This window comes from Cetorhinus maximus, chromosome 25 (genome assembly GCF_964194155.1).
Source record: "Cetorhinus maximus chromosome 25, sCetMax3.hap1.1, whole genome shotgun sequence".
Taxonomy (NCBI): Eukaryota; Metazoa; Chordata; class Chondrichthyes; order Lamniformes; family Cetorhinidae; genus Cetorhinus; species Cetorhinus maximus.
The window spans coordinates 45207514-45232820 of NC_135903.1; the positions used below are offsets into that span (position 1 = coordinate 45207514).

Consider the following 25307-nt stretch of genomic DNA (forward strand, 5'->3'; position numbering starts at 1 on the left):
AGCCTACTTGGTTGGCACCCCATCCATAAACATTCACTCCCTCCACTACCAGTGCACAGTGGCAGTAGTGAATATCATGTACAAGATGCACTGCAGGAACTTAAGGCTGCTTAGTACCTTCCATCTAGAAGGACAAAGGCAGCAGACACATGGGAACACCACCACCTGGAAGTTTCCCTCAAGCCACGCACCATCCTGACTTGGAAATATATCACTGTTCTTTCACTGTCGCTGGTTCAAAATCCTGGAACTCCATCCCTAAAGCACTGTGGGGATACTTAGACCACATGGACAGTTGCGGTTCAAGAAGGTGGCTCACCGCCGTCTTCTCGAGGACAATTAGGGATGGGCAACAAATGCTGACCTAGCCAGCGACGCGAACATGCCATGCCATGAATGATTCTTTTGTTCTGGTTGCTCTGGGGTGCTACAGTTAACCTCGTTACCTGTTAGTTTGGGTGTGACAAATCTGCCTGGACTCCACCTAACTGCCATCCAATGACTGTGTTCTCACTGGATTGTCCTTGGCTATGCTGGTCAGTTACAACACTCACTGTTGTCTGCTAATGGTGGTCATTTGGGCACGAAAATTGAATGCAGATGTGATTTTTGCTGTCATTTTTCGTCATGTTTGAAATTGTAAATGAGGCTGAATTCTTGGGATGTAGCCATTCCTTGATTAAGCCCTACAGTAACTCAAAAGTTCAGATTAAATTTCTGCTTTGGACCATTGAGTCACATTCTGTGCTCTGATTTTAATTGCCATGTTGTGATCTAATAATTGTAATTTTTTTTTTAAACAGTAAAACAGATCGAATGGCCAAAGGATCAGAGTGTTACCAAAAGAGCCTTAGTCTAAATCCCTTTCTTTGGTCCCCTTTTGAATCCTTATGTGAAATAGGTATGCAGTTGAAATGTTCTAAGACTTCCAAAAAAAAATTTGAGGAAAATTCTGAGGTAGAAGCTGAATAATTTCTCATTCTCTCCCTTTCAGGTGAAAAGCCAGATCCTGATCAGACGTTTAAATTAACATCTCTTCAGAATTTTAGTAGCTATCAACCAAGTTTATGTATGCCATTGGTTTTGAATCACAGCGTGCAACATAGACAACCGGACACTGTATTAATGGAAACACCACAGGACACTATAGTGAGTCTGGTTTAATCCTGGTTTTCTCCATGCAGCTACATCTTGTACTTCACTGAAGGGTTATATTCCAGATTTTGCTGTTTCAAACTCTTGATATTTTTCTGTGCCTTACTGAAGGAGGGAATGACACAGTTTAATATTCAATAATAGCATCTTTAATTCATGTTTGGTCCTAAAATGATGGAACTTGATAGAAGCTGGTTTATGAATTGGCTCGTCAGGTAAAGTGAATATCCTGAAAGTTTATGCAAAATTATTGATAATTTTATTGCTCGTGTAGTGGTTGTTTGTAAAAGCAGCATATAGATGCGACACACAGAAGATCGCCGATTTGATCTTCAGCCAGCAATGAAAAAGGTTAATCCCAAACCTATATCTGAGCAACTGGTTTAGGTGAGCTTATCTGCAGTCCATTGGCAAGGTCATGTACCGCAGTCGAGTGGTGGGCTTGGCATATCGTGCTGCAAGACTCGATCAGCAAGAGAGATCATTGATTCCAGAGTAAAGTTATCACTTTGTGTCAATTGTACCTTTGTGGTAACGCTTTTGGTTCTGAGTCAGAAGGTTGTGGTTTCAAGTTCAACTCCTGAGACTTAAGCATGTAATCTTGACAAGCCCTTGAGTGCAAAACTGAGGGAGTGCTGCACTGTAAAGGTCTTCAGCTGAGGCTTTCAACTGAGATCCCATCTGCTCTCTCAGGTGGACCCTGTGATGCTATTTGAAGAGCAGTGAGTTGCCCCAGTGTCACAGAACAGTCTGCAGATTACCTCAGAATCACACTGCAGAAGAGGCCCTTCGGCCCATCGAGTCTGCACTGACACGTGAGAAACACCTGACCTACCTACCTAATCCCATTAACCAACACTTGGCCCATAGCCTTGAATGTTATGACGTGCCAAGTGCTCATCCAGGTACTTTTTAAAGGATGTGAGGCAACCCGCCGCCTCCACCCTCCCAGGCAGCGCATCCCAGACCGTCACCACCCTCTGGGTAAAAAAGTTTTTCCTCACATCCCCCCCCTAAACCTCCTGCCCCTCACCTTGAACTTGTGTCCCCTCGTGACTGACCCTTCAACTAAGGAGAACAGCTGCTCCCTATCCACCCTGTCCACGCCCCTCATAATCTTGTACACCTCGATCAGGTCGCCACTCAGTCTTCTCTGCTCCAACGAAAACAACCCAAGTCTATCCAACCTCTCTTCATAACTTAAATGTTTCATCCCAGACAACATCCTGGTGAATCTCCTCTACACCCCTTCCAATGCAATTACATCCTCCTTATAATGTGGCGACCAGAACTGCACACAATACTCTAGCTGTGGCCTCACCAAGGTTCTATACAACTCCAACATGACCTCCCTACTTTTGTATGCCTCGATTGATAAAGGCAAGTGTCCCATATGCCTTTTTCACCACCCCACTAACATGCCCCTCCACCTTCAGAGATCTATGGACACACACGCCAAGGTCCCTTTGTTCTTCAGAACTTCCTAGTGTCATGCTGTTCATTGAATACTTCCTTGTCAAATTACTCCTTCCAAAGTGTTTCACCTCACACTTTTCAGGGTTAAATTCCATCTGCCACTTATCTGCCCATTTGACCATCCCGTCTATATCTTCCTGTAGCCCAAGACACTCAACCTCACTGTTAACCACCCAGCCAATCTTTGTGTCATCCACAAACTTACTAATCCTACCCCCATAGTCATCTATTTCGTTTATATAAATGACAAATAATAGGGGACCCAGCACAGATCCCTGTGTTACGCCACTGGACACTGGCTTCCAGTCACGAAAGCATCCTTCTGTCATCACCCTCTGTCTCCTACAACTAAGCCAATTTTGAATCACCTTATCAAATTACCCTGTATCCCATGTGCATTGGCCTTCTTTATAAGTCTCCCATGTGGGACCATGTCAAAGGCTTTGTTGAAATCCATATAAACTACATCAACTGCACTACCCTCATCTACACGCCTGGTCACCTCCTCAAAAAATTAAATCAAATTAGTTAGGCATGACCTCCCTCTGACAAAGCCATGCTGACTATCCCTAATCAAACCTTGCCTCTCCAAGTGGAGATAGATTCTCTCTTTCACAATTTTCTCCAATAGTTTCCCTATCACTGACGTGAGACTCACTGGCCTGTAGTTCCCTAGCTTGTCTCTACAACCCTTCTTAAATAGCGGAACCACATAAGCTGTTCTCCAGTCCTCTGGCACCTCCCCCGTGGCCAGAGAGGAATTAAAAATTTGGGTCAGAGCCCCTGCGATCTCCTCCCTTGCCTCCCTCAGCAGTCTGGGACACAAATCATCCGGACCTGGACATCTGTCCACTTTTAAGCCTGCCAACACCTCCAATACCTTGTCATTCCCTATATCAATTTGCTCAAGAACCTCGCAGTCTCTCTCCCCGAGTTCCATACCTTCACCCTCATTCTCTTGGGTGAAGTCGGGTGTGAAGTATTTGTTCCAACGCTCTACCCATGTCCTCTGGCTCCACCCATGTGTCCTGGTCAACGTTTCTCCCTTAATGAACATCAATAAAAGCAAGTTTCCAAGGACAGTAAAATGATCTGTTTTCCTGCCTTACAACAGTGACTACACTTCAAAACTACTTTATTTGGCAGTAACATGAAAACTACTATGTGAATGCAACTTTCTCTTATATGCGTGCTATTAACAGTCATGCTGTCTTGTGCACTTTGCATATCAGCAAGTTGCATTTGTGTAGTACTTGTAAGCCAAATTGTCCCAAGATGCTTCAGAAGCAAAGCCATATAATCAATGCAGAAACTAAGAGATATAGGATGGGGTGACAAATCATGATCAGAGGTCTATCTTTTAAGGAAGGTGTTGAAGTAAGAGGAGGTGGAGAAGCTTATGGAGGGAAACTTGAACTTGGAGCCTAGGCAGCTGAAAGCATGGCAGACAGTACCCCACCCCCTTATCTCTATGTTTAACTTATAAGCACCTGTCCTTGTTTCCAGTAGTCACCGGAGATGAATTTGTTAAGCCAGTGATCTTTCAATCCCTGTCCCCTTTGTATTTACCCAACCCAGCCAGACTTTTGCTGTAGATCATGCAACATACCCTAGTGAATAGCCTTTTACCTTTCCTTTGATCTAACAATGGTGATATTTGAGTTCCTGCAAGGGCAATGTGCCCACCTTCAGAGGGACGATTATGCGGAAAGGATGGTCTTCAGCTAAACTGAAGTATTTTGCAGAATGGCTAAGTAGGGCAGTGAAGAATGATTAAAAATTTTTGCGGGATGGTAGGATCCCAACAGCAAGTCAAAACGTGTGAGAAAACCAACAGAATACATGAGCTCGCTTGGGACAGTTACACAAATAGAGTTCTGTACACAAATACATGCAGTATAAGAAATAAAATGTGAGTTAAAAGCATAAGTTCAGCTTCAGGCATATGATGTAGTAATCATTAGAAAGATGGCTACAACTTGAGGGTGAATAGGAGCTAAATATTGTTAGACTTCAAAGTAGGAGTAGCAGCAACATTGATAAAAGGCACAGTTACTGCTGAATAAGATTTCAGCAATGATGCTGGGGCAGCGGACTGGGAGAAACAGAACAACTTGAGTGATAAAAGTAATGAATGTATAAAATGTATTCAGGATCGTTTTCTCAAAACCATAGGTTTAGAACAGACAGCGGGGTAAGACATAAGTTTTAGTAAATGCAGTGGGACAGTATCAAACCAAAAGAAAAGATTACAAAGGGACCGAAGCTTTTTGTTGTTTGGTTTACCCTCAAGTAGAAAACCTACTGGAGATGATTGGATAAATTTTGACACTTGTTGAAACCAGGAAATGGATCTCTTTTGCTTCTTTAGACAGTTGTAAGCTTCTGCATTTCTCCTGAAGGAGAGAAGACAAGTCACCTGCAACAACTCCTGTTTGCATTTATAGAGCATTTTTAACATACTAAAAAGTGTCAAGGCACTTCACAGGAGCATTGTCAAACAAATTTCATGCCGAACTGTGTGAGATGATGGCAGATAACGATGTTTGGTGTTACGACCCACCCCCAGGTGTGGTTCCCCAAAGTTTTTGAAGCAGGCGAGACCCCTCGATTTGTCACCGTCTGGCTGGGACACCCCCAAATTGTTATGCCCTGGGTGAAAAGGGATGAACTGACCATAGAGTCAGAGAGGTTTACAGCACAGAAAAAGGCCCTTAGGCCTAAAGAGTCTGTGCTGGTCAAACAAGTACTTAACTATTCTAATCCCATTTTCCAGCACTAGGCCCATAGCCTTGTATGCCATGGCATCGCAAGTGCACATCCAAATACTTTTTAAATGTTATGAGGGTTTCTGCCTCTACCACCCTTTCAGGCAGTGAGTTCCAGATTCCCACCACCCCCTGGGTGAAAAAATTCTTCCTCTCGTCCCCTCTAAATCTCCTGCCCCTTAACCTTAAATCTATGCCCCCTGGTTATTGATCCCTCCACCAAGGGGAAAAGTTCCTTCCTGTCTACCCTATCTATGGCCCCTCATAATTTTATGCACCTCAATCATATCTCCCCTCAATCTCCTCTGCTGCAGAGAAAATAATCCCAGTCTATCCAATCTCTCCTCATAACTAAAACTCTCCAGTCCAGGCAACATCCTGGTAAATTTCCTCTGCGCTCTCTCTAGTGCAATCACATCCTTCCTATAATGCGGATTCCAGAACTGCACTCAATACTCTAGCTGTGGCCTAACCAGCGTTTTATACAGTTCCAGCATAACCTCCCTGCTCTTATAGTCTATGCCTCAGCTAATAAAGGCAAGGATCCATATGCCTTCTTAACCACCTTATCTACCTGTCCCGCTACCTTAAGGGACCGGTGGACATGCACACCAAGATCCCTCTGACCCTTGGTACTTCCCAGGGTCCTACCATTCATCGTGTATTCCCGTGCCTTGTTTGTCCTGCCCAAGTGCATCACCTCACACTTATCTGGATTAATTTCCATTTGCCACTGATCGGCCCATCTGACCCAGCCGGTCTATATCCTCCTGTAATCTAAGGCTATCCTCCTCACTATTTACCACCCCACCAATTTTCATGTCATCCGCGAACTTACTGATCAACCCTCCTACATTCAAGTCTAAATTGTTTATATATACCACAAACAGCAAGGGACCCAACACCGATCCCTGCGGAATCCCACTGGACACAGGCATCCAGTCACAAAAACACCCCTCGACCATCACCCTCTGCTTCCTGCCACTCAGCAAATTACCTTGGATCCCATGGGCTCTTACCTTCGTTATCAGTCTCCCATGCGGGACCTTATCAAAATCCTTGCTGAAGTCCAAGTAGACTACGTCAAATGCATTGCCTCATCTACACACCTGGTCACCTCTTCGAAAAATTCAATCAAATTGGTCAGACATGACCTCCCCTTAACAAAACCATGCTGACTGTCCTTGATTAATCCCTGCCTCTCCAAGTGTAGAATAATTCTGCCCCTCAGAATTGCTTCCAATAGTTTCCCCACCATGGAGGTTAGACTGACTGGCCAGTAGTTCTCTGGTTTATCCCTTCCCCCCTTCTTGAATAATGGTACCACATTGACTGTCCTCTTGTCCTCTGGCACCTCTCCTGTGGCCAGAGAGGTATTGAAAATTATTGCCAGCGCCCCTACTATCTCCTCCCTTTCTTCACTCAAAAGCCTGGGATACATTTCATCCAGGCCTGGACATTTATCTACTTTTAAGCCTGCCAGACCACTTAGAACCTCTTCCCTTTATCTGTGCTAATTTCCTCAATTATATCACAGTCCTTCTGCCTGATTTCCATATCTGCATCTTCCCTTTCACTTGTGAACACCGACAGAAAGTATTCATTTAGAACCCTACCTACATCTTCCAGCTCCACACACAAATTACCACTATGGTCCTTAATGGGCCCTACTCTTTCCTTACTCTTCTTACTCTTAATGTACTTGTAAAATAACTTTGGATTTTCCTTTATTTTACCTGCCAATGTTTTTTTTTTGCCCCCTTTTTGCTCTCCAAATTTCCTTTTTAAGTTTCCTCCCCCTACACATTCTATACTCTTCTAGGGCTTCCGTTGTTTTGAGCCCTCGGTATCTGCCATAAGCCTCCCTGTTTCTCTTTATCCAATCCTGTATATCCCTCGGCATCCAGGATTTGTTGGTTCCACCATTTATCTTTACTGGAATGTGTTGGCCCTGTACTCTCCTTATTTCCTTCTTGAATGAGAGACACTGCTCTGATGCACATTTATCTAAAAGTAGCTGCTCCCAGTCCACCCTGGCCAAGTCATATCTTATTAAAATTGGCCTTCCCCCAATTTAGAACTCTGATTCCTGGCCCATCCTTGCCCTTTTCCATAACAACCTTGAATCTAACGGAGTAATGATCACTATCTGCAAAATGCTCCCACACTGATACCTCTACTACTTGCCTGGCTTCATTCTCTGAAATTAAGTCCAGGACCTTAAAAAGAGCTTAAAAAGCTCTCCTGGGTGCATTTTAAGAATTCTGCTCCCTCTAAAGATATCACCATTACTAACCCAGTTAATGTTGGGGAAGTTGAAATCCCCCACTATTACTACCCTATTATTTTTACACTTCTCTGAAACTTGCCTACATATCTGCTCTTCTATTTCTCTCTGTTCGGGGGCCTATAGTACACTCCCAGCAATGTGATTTCTCCTTTTTTATTTTTCAGTTCTACCCACATGGCATCATTTGAGGAGCCTTCTAAGATTTCATCTCTCCTTACTGCTGTAATTGATTCCTTGATCAATATTGCGACACCCCCTCCTCTTTTAGCTCCTTTCTTGTCTCGCCTGAAGACCCTATATCCTGGAATATTGAGCTGCCAATCCTGCCCCTCTCTCAACCATGTCTCTGTGACAGCATTGACATCATACTTCCATGTGCTAATTTGTGACCTCTGCCTCATTTGTCAGAATCCTTGGCCCTCTGTCTTTATTCAGCACCTCCTCCTGCCACCTGCTGGTCACAACAAGATTTAATGTAGAAAGGATACCTTTTCCCAGACCCAATTGTTCTGGTTTTGAAGGAGCCATTTTGATCAGACTTTCTTGAGTTAAAGGTATGAGTGAGTTTATTAACTACTGAAGGCAAGAAAGGATAAAACACATGCATATACGGCCATATAGGTTAAAAGTAAGAATTTAGCTTGAAGCAAGTGAATATAAAAAAGGTATACAGGTCAGTCCTTGACTCGTGGGGAGTAGGTGAGTGAGCGTTGCAGCCATTGCAATTCGAGATTCCAGTAGAATTGACTCCGATAGACTAATAGTTCGATTTGAGGTTCCAGTAGTGTTGAATTTGGTAGAGAGGGAGAGAGATCGGAATACCTGCAAAATGGTGATTTGCAGGGGTACTTGTGTGGCTGTTACTTCTGAGTCAAACTTCTAGCACTTGCTCTCTCTCAGAACACCCACCAACAGGCAGACACCGGGGCAGCTCTTCAGCTCACTCTTAACCCCTTTATTTGAATATTCCAAGTGGGAAGTGAATTCACAAATAAGTCTGGGCATTGCTCACAGGATTTCTTGATGAGATGATACTGATCTCCCGTTATGTCCCATTGCCTCTACCAGAGGGAGCAATTAGTTCCTGGATGTACCTGGTTTGGCAACAGGGTGGGGTTCCATTACCTCTCAGGGAGTCAGCCTGCAGCATTCCAGCCATTGGCTTGTGTGCATTTTTAAAAACTCAACTCATTTTTAAAATCTAGTATTTCCAGACACAATTCAGTGTTTTTCCTTCATTATCATGACATCAGTCAGAGTTGGGTTTTAAGGAGTACATTAAAGGAGACAGAGATGGAGAGGTTTAGATGGGGAATGTCAGAGCTTCAGCCTTGTGCAGCTGACAGTAGTGCAGTGATTTTAAAGAAGGGAATGTTTTTAAGAAGCTAAAATTCAATAACAGAGTGTTATGAATTGAAGGCCTGGAAGAGTTAGAGATTAGGAGGGGTTTGTGGGGGTGCTGGATGGTGAGGCCATGGAGAGATTTGAAAACCAGGAGGAGATTTTGAAATTTGAGCTGAGGGCACTAGATGAATGGGAGTTAGTGCATTTTAGGGTACAAGTAGCAGAATTTTGGATGAAGCTCAAGTTTATGAAGCATTGAAGCTGGCAGACTGGCCAAGAGAGTGCTTGAATAATCAGGTCTAGGGGTAACAAAGGCATGTAAGGGGGAGGGATGGAATCATGCAATAGTAACAGTACAAAAGGCAGCCATTCAGCCCCTCTGGACCTTCCAGCTCTCTGCAAGAATTTAGCTGGTCCCATTCCCAGTTCTTTTACCATTGCCCTGCATTTTTTTTCTCCTCAGATACTTATTCAATTTCCTTTTTGAAAGCCATGACTCAGTCTGCCTCAATCACCCTCTCAGGTAATGCATTTGAGATCTTGCTGTATTTTTAAAGAAGATTTTCCTCCTTGTCGGCTTTGATTCTTCTGTTAGTCACTTTAAACTTGTCTCCTCTGGTTCTTGACCATTCTACCAATGCAATAATTTCTCTCTATTATGTTTAGACCCACTATGAATTTGAACATCCCTATCAAATCAGCTTTCAATTTTCCCTAAGGAGAACAATGCCAACTTCTCCAAACAATCCATGTAACTGAAGCCCCTGGAACTGTTATCATAAATCTTTCTTGTGCTCTGTCTGAAGCTTTCAAATCCTCTTAATTGGATGCAGTGCTGAATTGAGGCTGAACTCGTGTTATATAAAGATTATATATAAAGACCATATATAAAGATTACTTGCTTTAGTCCTTTATGCTTCTATTTTAAAAAGCCCAGGATCCTGAATGCCTTTTTAACCATTTTCTCACCAGGCTGTGCCACATTCATCGATTTTTTGTTCATATTCCCCCAGCTCTCTCTGCTCCTGAACTTGCTTCAGAATTTATGTTGCCTCTCCTCCTCCTCCCTTCCAAAAAATATCACTTTGTGAGTAGCTGCATTAAATTTCATCTGCCACATGTCGACTTATTCCGCCAGCTTGTCTATCTTTATCCTCCTTAGATTCACAACACTTGCAAACTTTGGTATTGTGCCCTGTACACCAGGTCATTAATATAGATAATTAATATAGCTGAAACACAGAACACCGCTATATATCTTCCTCCAGTCTGAAACGTCATTTACCACTTTCTCTTTCTTGTCACTCATTTAGCTTTGTATCCATGCAGCCACTGCCCTTTTTGGGCTTAGAGTTTGCTGGCAACCCTCGAATGTGGCACTTCATCAAATGCTGATGCTAGAAAGATCATATCAACCACTATCCCTCTTCAAAAAAAACTTAATCAAAATTAGTAAAATACATTTTGTGTTCCACACATCGATGCTAGCTTTCCTTAGCAATTCATACTGGTCCAAGTGACTATAAATTTTACCTCAGGTTATTGTTTCTAAAAGCATTCCCACCACTGAGATTAAACTAACTGGCCTGTAGTTGCTGGGGGTATCCTTACACCCTTGTTTAAAAAAAGGATATAACATTTGCAGTTCTCCAGTCCTCTGACTCCACCTTTGTATCAAAGGAGGATTGGAAGATTATGGCCAGGACTGTAATTTCAACCCTTACTTTCCTCAGCATCCTCTAATGCATCCCACCTGGTCTTGGTGGTTTATCAACTTTAAGTACAACCTGTTTTCTAATACCACATCTGGATCAATTTTTTTAGTCCAACTACCTCCTCATGCAGTTAGTCTCCAACAGCATCATCTTCCTTGATAAAGATCACTGTGAAATACTCAAAGCACCACAGCCATGCCATCTGCCACCATGCATCAGTGGTCTTTTTGGTCTCTGATCAGCTCCATCCTTTTGCCACCTTATTATTATTTATATGCCTGCAGAATACTTTAGGATTCCCTTCTATGTCGGCTGCCAGTCGGTTCTCATTCTCTCTTTTTGTCTCTGAACGTTCTACATTCAGCTTGATTCTCACTTGTGTAATAAGCCTGATATCTGTCATGCATCCTCTGTTTACGCTTCAACTTACTTGCCATCTCTTTCATCAGCTAAGGAGCTTGACCTTGCGCCCTTTTGTGACTGTACCCCAATTAACTCCTTTAACTCCTAGTCAACTCCTAGCCAATCTTTCATTCCATTTATCTGGCGAAGCTCTATTCTCCACCTACTGAAATTGGCCCTTCTCCAATTAATTTTTTTTTGCTCTGGATTGCTCCTTGTTTTTCTTCCATAGCTAATCTAAACTGTATGATACAATAAACACTCTTCCCTAAATATTCCACTTGACCTACTTTAGTTCCCAGAAGCAGATCCAGGCATGCCTCCTTCTTCTTAGGTCCAGAAACATACTGGTGAAGAACATTTCTTGAATACAGCAGAAGTTCTTATGTCCATGGAGTTGGTAGCTGGGCAATGTAGTTTGTGGAAGCCAAGGCAATCCATGACCAACACGACTGCAGAAAGTGTAAGCAGCTAGAGGAATTCTGGATCAGGATTATTGATCTGAAAGCCAAACTGCAGACACTGCATAACATAAGGGAGGGGGAGAAAAACATGGACACTTGTTTCCAGAAGACTGTCACGCCTCTTAGAATAGGGTCATCTGTTTTGGTCAGCAGTGAGGGACAGGAGGATGTGACCATGAGTGAGGCAAGTAATGGGACTGAGCAGATAGTAGTGGAGGAGCAATTGTCAAACAGGTTTGAGGTGCTCACAACCTGTGGATGAAAACAAGGTCTGCAAGGTGGATGAGCAGGCTGGCTACGGCACCATAGTACAGGAAGCTGTTCAAGCTGGGGGAGCAAACAGGAATGTAGTGGTAGTATCAACATTCTGGGGGTTATCATTGACCAGAAACTGAACTGGACTAGCCATATAAATACTGTGGCTGTAAGGGCAGGTCAGAAGCTACGAATGCTGCAGTGAGTAACTCACCTCCTGACTCCCCAAAGCATGTCCATCATCTACAAGGCACAAGTCAGGAGTGTGATGGAATATTCCCACTTGCCTCGATGAGTACAGCTCCAACAACACTTGAGAAGCTTGATACCATCCTGGACAAAGCAGCCCGCTTGATTGGCACCCCATCCACAAACATTCACTCCCTCCATCACTGACGCACAGTGGCAGCAGCATGTACCATCTACAAAGATGCACTGCAGGAACTCACCAAGCCTCCTTAGACAACACCTTCCAAACCCATGACTGCTTCCATCTAGAAGGTCAAGGGCAGCAGATGCATGTGAACACCACCACCTGGAAGTTCCCCTCCAAGCCATTCACTATCCTGACTTGGAAATATATCATGGTTCCTTCACTGTCACTGGGTCAAAATCCTGGAACTCCTTCCCTATCAGCACTCTATCTACACCACATGGGCTGCAGCAGTTCAAGGCAGCAGCTCATCACTACTTTCCCGAGGGCAATTAGGGATGGGCAATAAATGCTGGCTGAGTCAGTGATGTTCTATTCCATGTATGCAAAGAAACGTAGGGGACAGTTTTGTGAGAGGGATTGACACTGTTCTCTGCAGCAAAGAGCGAGAGTTTAGAAGGCTGCATTGCCTGCCTGGTGCCAGCGCTCGGGACATCTGCTCAGGGCTGGAGGAGAACTTACAGTGAGAGGGGGAGGATTCAGTTGTCATGGTCCATGCGGGTACCAAAGACGTAGGCAGGACAAGGAAGGAGGTTTTGCATAGTCTGTATGAGAAGCTAGGTACCAAATTAAGAAGCAAAACCTCAAAGGTAATATTTCTGGATTACTACCTGAGGCGTGTACAAATGGACATAGGGCAAATGACATTCGAGAGATTAATATGTGACTCAAAGATTGGTGTGGGAGAAGTGGGTTCCATTTGTGGTGCACTGGCATTAGTATTGGGGGAAGTGGGGGCTGTACTGTTGGGACGGTTTACACCTGAACCATGCTGGGATGCGTGTTCTTGGGAATCACATAACTAGTGAAGTAGAGAGGGCTTTAAACTAAACAAGGTGAGCGAGGGATCAAGCTTGTTTGGATGTGGCAAATCAAGGGATAGATTCAAGGCAGGGAAACCATAATATGGGGAATGAGGGTCATAGAATGGCGGGAAGGGACATGGAGGCAAAACCTAAAAATACACCAATAGTCAAGACTAGATGTTACAAAGGTAACAAAAAATACTAAACTAAAGGCTCTGCATCTGAGTGCTTATAGCATTCGTAACGAAGTAAATTAATTGATAGTGCACAATAAAGTAAATAGGTATGATCTGATGGCCATTGCAGAGACGTGGCTGCAGGATGTCAAGGATTGGTTCCTGAATATTGGGGGGTATATGACATTCAAGAAGAATTGGAAGCTAGGTACAGATGGCACTGTTGATCAGGAATGGCATTGGTGCAATAGTTAGAGATGACCTTGGTTTAGGAGATCAGGATGTAGAATCAGTTTGGGTGGAGATGAATCGTAGGGGAAAGAAGTCACGAGAAGGAGTGATTTACAGGCTCCCTAACAGTAACCACAATGTAGGACAAAGTATACAAGAAGAAATATTGGGTACTTGTGATAAAGGGACGGCAATAATCGTGGGTGATTTTAATCTACATATACACTGGAAAAATAAGTTTGGCAGTAGCAGCCTGGATGAAGAGATCGTTTGGAGATAGTTTCTTTTAGAGCAGCACGTTCTGGAACCAACCAGAGAGCAGGTTATATTATACTTGGTATTGTGTAATGTGACAGGATGGATTAATGACCCCCAGGTAGCAGGGACCGTAATATGATTGAATTTGACATCCAGCTTGAAAGGGAGAGGAGTGTGTCTAAGACTAGTATTTTAAACTTAAATAAGGGCAACTATGTGGCATGAAAGCTGAGCTCGCTGAATTGAACTGGGGTACTAGCCTAGGGGATAGATCAATAGAGAAGCAGTGGCAGACATTTAAGTCGATCTTTCAGAATACTCTAAGTATATTCTTATTATAAAGATAAAAAGGGGAGGACCCACCATCCTTGGCTAACTAAAGAAGTTAGGGAAAGCATCAAACCTAAGGAAAAAGCATATAACTGTGCAAAGGTGAGAGTGGCAGGTCAGATAATTGAGCAGAATGTAAAGAACTGCAGAGAATGACAAAGGTTAATCAGGAGAAAGAAATTAGAGTATGAGAGGAAGCTAGTTAGAAATGTAAAAGCAGATAAGAGTTTCTACAGATGTTTAAAAAGGAAAAGAATAAGTAAAGTGAGTGTTGGTCCTCTAGAGAGTGACAGTGGGGAGTTCGTAGTAGTTAATAAGGAAGTGGTGGATGAAATGAACAAATATTTTGCTTCTGTCTTCACAAAAAAATCCCAGTAATAGCTGTAAATCAGGAGGTGGAAGGGAGAAGTGAACTTGGTGAAATTACAATCATTAGGGAAGCAGTACTGAGCAAACTGATGGAGCTGCGAGCTGACAAGTCTCTGGGTCCAGATGGATTTCATCCTAGGTTCTTAAAAGAGGTGTTTAATGAGGTAGTTGTTGTGTTGGTGTTAATTTTCCAAACTTCCCTAGATTCTTGAAAGGTTACATCAGATTGGAAAGTAGCAAATATGACCCTTCTAATCAAGAAGGGAGGGAGGCAGAAAACTATGGGCCAGTTAGCTTGACGTCTCTTATGGGGAAGGTGTTAGAGGCGATCATTAAAGAGGTTATAGCTGGGCACTTAGAAAAACACAAGGTAACCTGGAAGAGTCAGCATGGTTTTGTGAAAGGGAAATCACGTTTAACCAATTTATTAGAGCTATTTGAAGGAGCAACATGCGCTGTGGATAAAGAGGAGCCTATAGACGTGCTGTACTTGGATTTCCAGAAGGCATTTGGTAAGGTGCCACATCAGAGGTTAATGTGGAAAATAAAAGGTCATGGTGTAGGGGGTAATCTAGCATGGGTAGAAGATTGGCTGGCTGGCAGAAAGCAAGAGTATGCATAAATGGATCTTTTTTTGATTGGCAGGATGTGATGAGCGGAGTCCAGCAGGGTCCTGTGCTGGGTCCTCAACTTCTTACAATTTACATCAATGACTTAGATGAGGGGAGTGAAGGTACGGTAGCTAACTTTGCAGGTGACACAAAGATAGGTCGGAAAGTATGTTGTGAAGAGGACATGAGGTTGCAGATGGATATAATAAGTTGAGTGAGGGCAAAAATCTGGCAGATGGGGTATAATGGAAAATGTGAATTGTTCACTTTGGCAGGCAGAATAAAAAAGCAGAGTATTACTTAAATGGAGAACGGCTGCAGAATTCTGCGGTGCAGAGGTGTTCTAGTGCATGAGTCACAAAAAGTTAGTGTGCAGGTACAGCATGTAACCAAGAAGGCTAATGGAATGCTATCCTATATTATGAGAGGAATTGAACATAAGTAAGGATGTTATGCTTCAGTTATACAGGGCATTGGTGAGACCACACCTCCAATACTCTGTGCAGTTTTGGTCTCCTTATTTAAGGAAGGATGCAAATGTCTTGGAGGTGGTTCAGAGGAGGTTTACTAGATTGACACCTGGAATGAGCGGGTTGTCTTATGAAGAAAGGTTGTACAGGCTGGGCTTGTTTCCACTAGAGTTTAGAAAAGTGAGGGGTGATTTGGTTGAAGTATATAAGATCCTGAACAACCTTGACAAGATGTGCGTTGAAAGGATGTTTTCTCTTGTGAGTCCAGAACTAGGGGGCATTTTTAAAATTAGGGTTGCCCTTTAAGGACAGAGATGAGAAGAAATTTTTTCTGAGGGTTGTGAGATTTTGGATCACTGCCTCAGAAGGTGTTGGAGGCGGGGTCATTGAGTATTTTTAAGGCAGAGGTAGATAGATTCTTGTTAGGCAAGGGAATCGAAGGTTGTCAGAGGTAGGTGGGAATGTGGTATTCAAAACGCTACAGATCAGCCGTGATCTTACTGAATGGTGCAGCAGTCTTGAGGGACTGAATGGCGTACTTCTGCTCCATTTTGTCTGTTCATATGAATGTTGGATGAGAGGTGGTTGTGAGATAGTTGACTGTCAGTGTGCACATAGCACCTGACGTCTTTTCGGTTGCTGTTGCTGAGTGGCAGCTGAATGGGGTCCCAAAGGTAGATCCTTGGGGCACTGCAGAGGTAATGCAGTCGGAAGAGAAGTGATTCTCCGCCTGCAATTAGATAATGATATCAGCTGAGTCTCATTGCACCCAGCTAGACAGCAGAGGAGAGGTGTTGGAAGATGATGTGGCTAACTATATCAAAGGCTGTAGACAGGTAAGAAGGATGAGGAGGGATAGTTCACCGTGGCCACGTCATATTGGAAGTCATTTGTCAATTTTGGTGTTCGGGCAGAAAACTGGTTTGTAGGAAAGGTGAACACTGAGTTATGTGGTGATAGAATGTTGAAGGACTTTGCTGAACACAAGGAAGGTTGACGGCAATAGGGTAGTCATTTGCAAGGGTACCAGGGTCAACGTTGGACTTTTTGAGGCAAATGGTGAGATGATTGTTGATTTGAAAGGGAGGGACAGTATCCTAGGAGAGGGTGTAGTTTAAAAAGAAACAGTTAAGCAGAGGTAAGGAAGGGAAATTGGGTGGTCATCAGTTTAGTGGGAATAGGGCTGAGGAAGCAGGTGGTGGGTCTTCGGGATATGAGAAGGCAAGAGGGGTAATAGCGCAGAAACTAGGATGTGGGATCAGAGCTTGCCTCGCGGGATGGGAGCGTTAAGGGAGGTTTGATCTGGTGGGCTGAGGTGAATGGCCCCTACAAGAGGATAAATTGCACAAAATATCCCACAGCTAATATGAAAGGTACTACACAGAACAAAACAAATATGCTGACCCCTTGATCGCATTACAAGCAATTTTTATGATGTCTTGACAATTAACATGGGAAGTTCCAAAACCATGCAGCATAGAATGTTCCTGTTCATTGTGGTGGGGATGAGGCTAAATATTATACCTGAACTGAGAGAACATTGATGTTAACTGTTAGTCTGATCTTCCTTTGCTTGGTGGCTGTGATGAACAACCGGTGTGTCCAGTAATGGTGTTTATAACACAAAGTGGACGATGTCTTTGCACTTCTGTATAAAACTGGCTCATCCTTGCTGAGATTATTCCATATGTTCTGGAGTACCTTTATCGTTTATTCACTTGATTTAAAGCCGGGTTGTATTCAGCCTCATTTAACTCTTGTGACGCTTCGTTCCCTTTTGGGCCCATTTGGAGCTAAGAAGAACGATAGGTGATCTTATTGAAACATACAGGATCCTGAGGGGACCTGACAGGGTGGATGCTGTGAGGATATTTCCCCTTGTGGGGGAGTCTAGAACTAGGGGACAGTTTAAAAATTAGGGGGCTCCCATTTAAGACTCAGATGAAGCAAATTTTTTTTCTCCTAAGGATCGTTAATCTATGGAATTCTGTTCCCCATAGAGCAATGGAAGCTGGATCATTGAATTTATTCAAGGCTGCGTTCGACAGATTTTTGATCGACAAGGGAGTCTAGGGTTATGGGGAACAGACAGGAAAGTTGAATTGAGATCATAATCAGATCAGCCATGATTTTATTGAATAGCGGAGCAGACTTAAGGGGCCGAATGGCCTCCTAGTACTTGTATTCTGTTTTTGCACTCAGTTGATTGAGGGGTCACCCAAATTTTATAGAAATTGTGTCCATTCGGCATTTACTTGTTTCTATTAGGACTTTAAATTAATTTGTAAGTTTTGTGTCTATTATTCAAACCTTTTGAGTTTTATTTTATAGGGAAACTACACTGTTAGTTTTAGTTTGAATGTACAAAGTTTGTGAACTGCAAGGTGTCTCATTGATAATTGCACTTCATATAGCATGCTGACCAGAGAGTACCTGTTCAACTGGAGTTGCAAGAAGAACCTTCCAATTTAATTTGGATCAGAAATTAAATTTATCTGTTGCCACATGAATCTGCAACAAAGCCTTGTTTTTCATCATGCAACTGCTCACATGTTTATATGCTTCATACAAAGCAAGTTCCGAAGCCTCTATGGTGCAAGAAATGGATAAATGTGTTCAGTCTGTTATGCAGGAAAGTAGCCTGGGGCAAGTAAAGCTCTTTCTGCCCACCTGTTTCCTGCACATCTTTAAACAAGTTCCACCTTGATCTTCACCAGTGCCACAGGGTCCTTATGATTACAAATCTTACTGCCTCTTTAACTGCTCTGTGCAGTAATGTCTTTAATACATAGTCATACCTAGAAGTTACATCATGGCAAACAACCATTTGGGCCAACCAGTCTGTCAGTATTCAGCCTCTATGTGAGCAAATAGCCCTGTTCATGCCTATTACCCCGTTCCCATATCCCTTTAATCTCTTCCTTTATTTATCTATGCAATGTAAATTTGAATGTTGATATTTCTGTCTGAACCACTTAAGTGAATCTCAACTCAATAACTCCATGCAAATAAATTTCTTCACCCGTTCCAAATTTCTTGCATTTGTTGTTTATCTGGCCCTTTATTCTTGATCCCCTCATTTATTAAACACATTCTGTTGCTACTTCAAGAGGTTTGGTATCCTGTTTTAAGCCAAAAAGCAGTGGTGCACTGGCTTTACTACATGGTTAGGGGGCCACAATACATTATCAATGTCCAACCCTGACAGCCTTCAATTCCTATCCTAAAATATGCAATTCCCCCACAACCAATTGAGGGAGGTTTAGTTCACTGTGGATGAAGAATGCATATGAGTCAAAGAATGAAAATTACCTACAAAGCCTGTAATCTAATTTTGCTCTTTTTTGTGGGAATTAAACAGATTAAACCTTGAATCTTCTGCCAACTCAAAATATTCCTCAACAATAACAGATTTGTCAACTGCTTTGTCTCATTTAACTATTTTAAACATTTCTTTCTTCTTGCTGTAATCGGTGTCCTATTAAAAAAGACCAACTGTCAAATCTTGCTTGCTATTTCAATCAGGCAGTATTCCCGTGAATCTGCATCGTATCCTCTTTAGAGCCTTAATATCCTCGCTATAGTGTGCAGCCCAGTACTGTGTGAACTCTAATTGAGGTCTTATTAAACTTCTACATGGTTACTTTTTGGCTTTTATTGTTGGCAGATCTGTCCTGTCAGTTGAAGTTATCCCCCCTCTGAAGTGTTCTGCTAACTGCTCCCTCTCATCCACCCAGCCCCCTCCAAATGGCACTACTTTTGAATAATTGTTAATTAAGCATCTAATGTTGCATCTGTTCAATTGGCTGAAAGCCCACTCAATCATTCCCTTCGCTACTTCAAGAGGTTTAGTATCTTGTTTTAAGCCAAAAAGCAGTGGTGCACTGGCTTTACGACATGGGGGTAGGAGGTCACATTACATTATCAAGTGTCCAACCCTGAGAGCTTTCAGTTTCTATCCTGAAATATGCAATTTCCCCACAACCAATTTAGGTAAGTTTAATTCACTGTGGGTGAAGAATGCATATGATTCAAAGAATGAAGATACCTACAAAGCCTGTAATCTGATCTGTTGCTCATAAATTCTTTTTCTTTTTGTAGGAATTAAACAGATTAAACCTTGAATCCTCTGCCAACTCAAAATATTCCTCAATGATGACTGATTCGTCAGTATCTTTAATTGATCCATCTGTGATTTCTCCTGATTCTGTGCCTCTTGGTTCTGGATCCTCAGTATTGTCCAAACAACTTGTAAATAAACCAAAGTCTGGGAGGAGTTTGCTTGGTGGTCCTGCTGCTCTTAGTCCCCTAACACCAAGGTAAAATTCTTGTTTGTCTCAAAACCAAGCTTCATGTGTTTGTTCATTCCTGTTGCCTTGCTCTGGATGTATTGGTTTTTCAGTGTTTATTGGCTTGTAGGGATAGTGTGCAAGTCTTGACAGCAATGTATCTCTTTGGCTGGAGAAACACTGCCAGCTTATTCTCTTTGTCGGACATCTGGTAATGCTCTGATAAATTTCCCTAATTTCTTATTTGGTTTGTTTGTTTTCTCATTTGGTTTGTGTAGCAGCAACCAGAACAGTCCAGTATGGGTGGATTCAGAAGAGATTTTGCATGGAGCTTAATTTTAATGAAACAGCGAGGGAGACATGTAGTTATATTTCAGCATTAATCGGAGATCTTTGATTGGGAATCTTCAATGTGCTAAACTCATAAAACATGTCTATGCCATCAGCTCCGTTGTCCCAATGGGCCTATTCCCTTTTTCTTCATAAATGAACTCATCTACCCTTTTTCCCCATCACCATAGCCCTCAATCTTTTCTCGAAATATATCCTGTTGCCCCTTGAGCTCCTTTGTTTTTTCTGCTCCACTAGCCTTTTCTGGAAGCTTGTTCCATAAATCTGACGTGCACACAAAATGGGAATCTTTTGATCCAGCCTGTCCCATGCAGACATGATGCAATTTACCTTTGGAAAATTCTCCTCTGACCCCAATGAAGTGAGCTCCAGGAGACTGCATTGTCTGCTGTCACTAGCCCGATAGCTACCTTCTTATAGCTCTGTCTTATACTGATAGAAACTCATCCAGCTCCCTTCTGCAGGTTGAGTGAATTTCTGCTCTCTGCACATTCCAGCAATCTATTCTATGGTGTCCAACCTAACTTATTGTTGCACTGCTGCCACGTACTTCTACATTATCATCCAGCACAAATAGCCCTTGTGCCCTTCATAATTTTAAAACTCTCAATTGTAACATAATAGGAGCTTACTGTTGCAAATATTGTATTTTATTTCATGTCTGACACCTTGCTTCAACTTATTGACGAAGTGCAACACTCGAACAACCTTTCATGACAAAAATTTGTCTTGGTCAACTATCAATTCCCTTCATAATTTTGAATACTTCTGTTATCTTGAATTTTTTTCCAAAGGAAACAGAAGCTGAATTATAATTAAACTCATTAATCTTTCCTCAATTTAAATCCCTTCCGTGCGCAGTCCTCTTCACTCCTCGATGTGTAGCCTCTTGAACAGTAATATTTTGATGACTAGGTGGCTAGAATATGATATCTGACTTACACAGCAACAGTAAACCTTGTATTTGCCAGTTCTGCAGTCCAAGCAACAAACACATTTCTATTTGTTATTTTGGAAGAAAACCTGCTCTACTTCCTGATTTTGGTTTTCTTTCTCACTCTTGATGTACTGAGCTGTCTTGGCCCATCGCAGTTATATTACAGAACAAAACTTCAGTTTGATATGCTCTGCACATTGTAAGCAAAAAAAGTTAACGGCGTGCTTTTTATCCAGCCATTTGCAACATTTTCAACTAAACTGACTCCTGAGAAGTGTAAACCCACTATGGCTGTTTACTGAGTGACTAGGTAGAATGTTGAACTTTTACTGTGGTATATTGGCTGTTACAGTGTAGGAGGGACTGAGCACACACAAAACCTGTGTACAATTAAATGAAGTGACTGTAATTAATTGCTTTTCAGTTTTGGAGTCTTGCCTCTGGAGACTCCAAGCCCAGGTGATGGTTCCTTTTTGCCAAACTATACAAATTCTTCATCTGTAATTGATTCATCCTCTACAGGAGGCCCCACAAAGAAGGTAAGGTTATATAAAAAACATATGTTTGGTTATGATGGGGAGAGAGAATTTGAAGAGCTCACAAGAAGAGCTTTGTGCATTTTGAGTATATGTTACAAGGGAGACTTGCAGTGACAAGTATTATTGATAATGAATTCCTATCTTTTTTTTCCTGTTGTTGACTCCTTTCTACCCTAAAGTCTGTAGCACGAATAACTCAAGGTGGAACTAAGTCAGTCTTTACGCAGAGTGGAAACAGCCGAGATGTAACTCCAACTCCACTGACTCAGACACAGACCTCAGGCCCACAGACCAGGTAGGAGTCCAGCAGCATTGACTTACTTTTGTTGTGTCCAGTTCTTGGTTATGAATATGTCTTCTGTGGATATGCATGAAAGGCAGGGAATGGAGTTGAGGTATAAATCGCCCATGATCTAATAGAATGTGGAAGAGGCTCAAGGAGCTAAATAGCCTCCTACTGTCTAAATGTAAGACCACTCATTGTAGGTTTACAAAGTGCAACAGTTACAAAATTGGAAAAATTGGGCCATGCAAATTTTATGCTCTGGCTTTAAGCTATTCCAGAGCATGAACAAGGATTTGTAATTGCCTTATGTGGTATTCATGTACCGTTGTCACTGGAATCAGACACATTGCATTCAGATTTTAGCCAGGCCACGGGCAAACAGGCACTGTTTGACAGAGGACAAAGTTTGAGTAAGATGAGAAAATCTTGGACATCTCTTCCATAGCTTCAAATGCAATGGTGTTATTGCAGAGAGATTTTTGTGGTTAACCACTGCAAGCACCTTTTTACAACCTTGTTTAATAACAGTTCACTTATACATATTACATTTAATGTGTGGTGTGCACAGGAGGTTGCGCACACCTTGAATGCCTGGGCTTAGATCATAAACCCAAGCAGCTTCACTTAACCTGTGGTTTCCAGGCTATTATGTATATAATAATAATATATATTATCTAAATCTGAAATAGAAACAATTGCTGTAAAACACTTTTGTCTTTTTCGCATAAACCGTGTCTTAGGGACCACTTGTGGTAATGCATTCCATGTTCTCATCCTCTTATGTGTGTATAAGTACATCCTCGATATTTTCAGCTTCTTTCTCTGATCCTGAGTCTTTACCACTTAAACTGGTTAATGAGTTGGTAACAACAAACTTAAAATTTCCTTCTCAAAGTCCCTGTGATCCTGTTAACACTGTTTAAATGATCTTTTTTTCATGCCTTTATTAACTGTAATTATGTATTAAATGCTAAAACTAAATGTTGGTTTACTGTGCTCCATCTGTGTGATGAATTACCCAATCTGCTATGCCCATTGGGTTTGTGACTGTTAGTTGCTGCTGGCCTTTCTGGACCATTCAGCTCCAGGATGACTTCAGGTCCAGAGCTGCTGAAGGAAAAACACTCCCAGGTTTTAGGACTGGCAATCAGACACTCCATGGGTCCAGTGAATTGAGAACACACTCTCCTGGGGTTCTGTGATCTTGTCCAGCTCCTATCCTCTCCTCCCCTTCTCATTGTCTGCTGCTCACATCTGGATACACCATCCCTCTTCCACCTGTTTGGGCTCACTGTTCTCTAATCTCAGATTCGGTCTCTTCTGTGCTTGCTGTTTCTCCAATCACAACACTTGTTTACCCGTGCTTTCTCCAGCCCATCATACTTTGCAGTTAGGGTTTGGTGCTCAGTCCTGCCCCAGTTTGAGCTAGCTGTTGTGAACAATCTTTTTGTTTCAATGCACAGTACCTTCCAGATTGTCGTAAACCCAGTGGGCATGACCAGCTAAACACATGCTTCCTGGCCTGTAGTGAAAATGATTAATGAATTTCACCTCAGTGAGCACCCAGTGCTTTCTGATGGCCAGGTTTATGATGCAGATTGGATAATTCATCACATAGACGGAGCATGGCAAATCAACACTTAGCTTTAGCATTGACTGAGCTGCATAGCCTGGAAACTACAGGTTAAGTGAAGCTGCTTGGGTTTATGACATTCAAGCTGTGTGCAACGTCCTTTCATTCACATTTCATTTACTCTCCTGGAAATGTGTTTGTGTCAAAGAAAAGGAACTAAATGTTCAAGTGAGAGGAGGAGCAGAATGGGATAAAACTGAGAAGGGGTAGAATGGCACATGTGAGGAATGGGAGAAAGCAACCCATATGTGGAGAGTTAGAATGGAACATGTGTAAGTGAATGTCGACTGAGTCATGAGAGGGGAGGTGGGGATGGAGGTGGCAGACAGGGAAGGGGTGTAGCAAACAGACTGAATAGATCTAGTGGGAGAAGAGCAGGATTTCCTCTTGGGTGCGCAGCATTCTGGAATGTGCTACATGTTCAAATAAATAGGCTATTTACACCATTAACAGTTCAATGACAAAATGTAAGCTGCTCGTGGGTAAGAAAGTACTGCTCAAGAGTTTGTAGTCACCCAGTTTAAAAAAAAATTAAAGGAATTTTTACAATACCCAAACTGTGCCCATCTGCGGTTGAGGATAGGGCATGAGTTCTGGGGCTAGTCTGAATTTGCAAGGATGTTATCCTTAGCATGAGAGTTGACCTTACCTGAAATACTGAGGAACTGTGAAGACTGCCAGACTTAACTGTGCTTTCTCTTTCCTGATCTTGTTGTTCAGTGCAGCACAGGTACTATTTCCAACCAGCACAGTCCCCGCCAATGCACCTGGCAATGCACCACCCCGGAGAAGTTCCAGACTCTTTACAAGCGCCAGTTCAACTACAAAGGTAACCGGTGCTAATACCAGGTGTTTACTTCAGATTGTGCTAGCTATTACACTGGTCCATCCTGTTGGCCATATCCTGGCATATTCTAATACCTTTCTGATTTAAAAGTAAAAAGCAAAATAAACAATTGTTGTAAAACACTTAGTTCATCAGGCAGCATCTGGAGAGAGATAGTGATAGGGATACGTTATGTCTTTTTCACATAAACCGTGTCTTAGGCACCACTTGTGGTAATGCATTCCATGTTCTCATCCTCTTGTGTGTATAAATAAGTACATCCTCCTATTTTCCAGCTTTCTCTGATCCTGAGTCTTTACCACTTAAACTAGTTGATGAGTTGGTAACAACAACCTTAAAATTTCCTTCTCAAAACCCCTGTGATCCTGTTAACACTGTTTAAATGATGAAGCTCTTATCATCCTATCATGAGTTGTCCAAAACTGAAAGCAATTCTCCAGCTGTGTCTTTTCCATTGTTTTGTACATAGGAACATATAACTTATGAGCAGGAGTAGGCTATTTGGCCCTTTGAACCTGCGCCTCCATTTGATAAAATCATTGGTGGTCTCAACCCTACCTTCCTATCTATCCCTATAACCCTTGACTCTCTTGTCTATCAAAGACATGAATTTATTCAAGGCTGAATTGGACAAGACCCAACCTGCACTGCTTTGCCTGGAAGAGAATTCCACACGCTAATGACTCTTTGAGAGACAAAGATTTTCCTCATTTTTGCCTTAAAAGGGCGACCTCTCATTTTTAAACTGTGTTCCCTAGTTCTAGTCTCTCCCACAAGAGGAAACATTTTCCCGGTATCCACCCGATCAAATCCCCTCAGCCTCTTGCATGTTTCAATAAGATCACCTTTCATTCTTCTAAATTCCAATGGGC

At 42.4% G+C, this 25307-nt stretch overlaps 1 protein-coding gene across 4 annotated transcripts in view; it reads left to right on the top strand.

The window, feature by feature from the left end:
• Positions 1-25307, top strand: part of cdc27 (cell division cycle 27) — a 118302-nt gene that overhangs the window by 42488 nt on the left and 50507 nt on the right. For all 4 annotated transcript variants that reach the window (XM_078529882.1, XM_078529883.1, XM_078529885.1 and 1 more), the window contains 6 exons: positions 804-901; positions 995-1149; positions 19655-19872; positions 21555-21669; positions 21849-21964; positions 24309-24417. In XM_078529882.1, coding sequence (XP_078386008.1) covers positions 804-901; positions 995-1149; positions 19655-19872; positions 21555-21669; positions 21849-21964; positions 24309-24417 — 811 coding nt within the window. The remainder of the gene's footprint in view (positions 1-803; positions 902-994; positions 1150-19654; positions 19873-21554; positions 21670-21848; positions 21965-24308; positions 24418-25307) is intronic.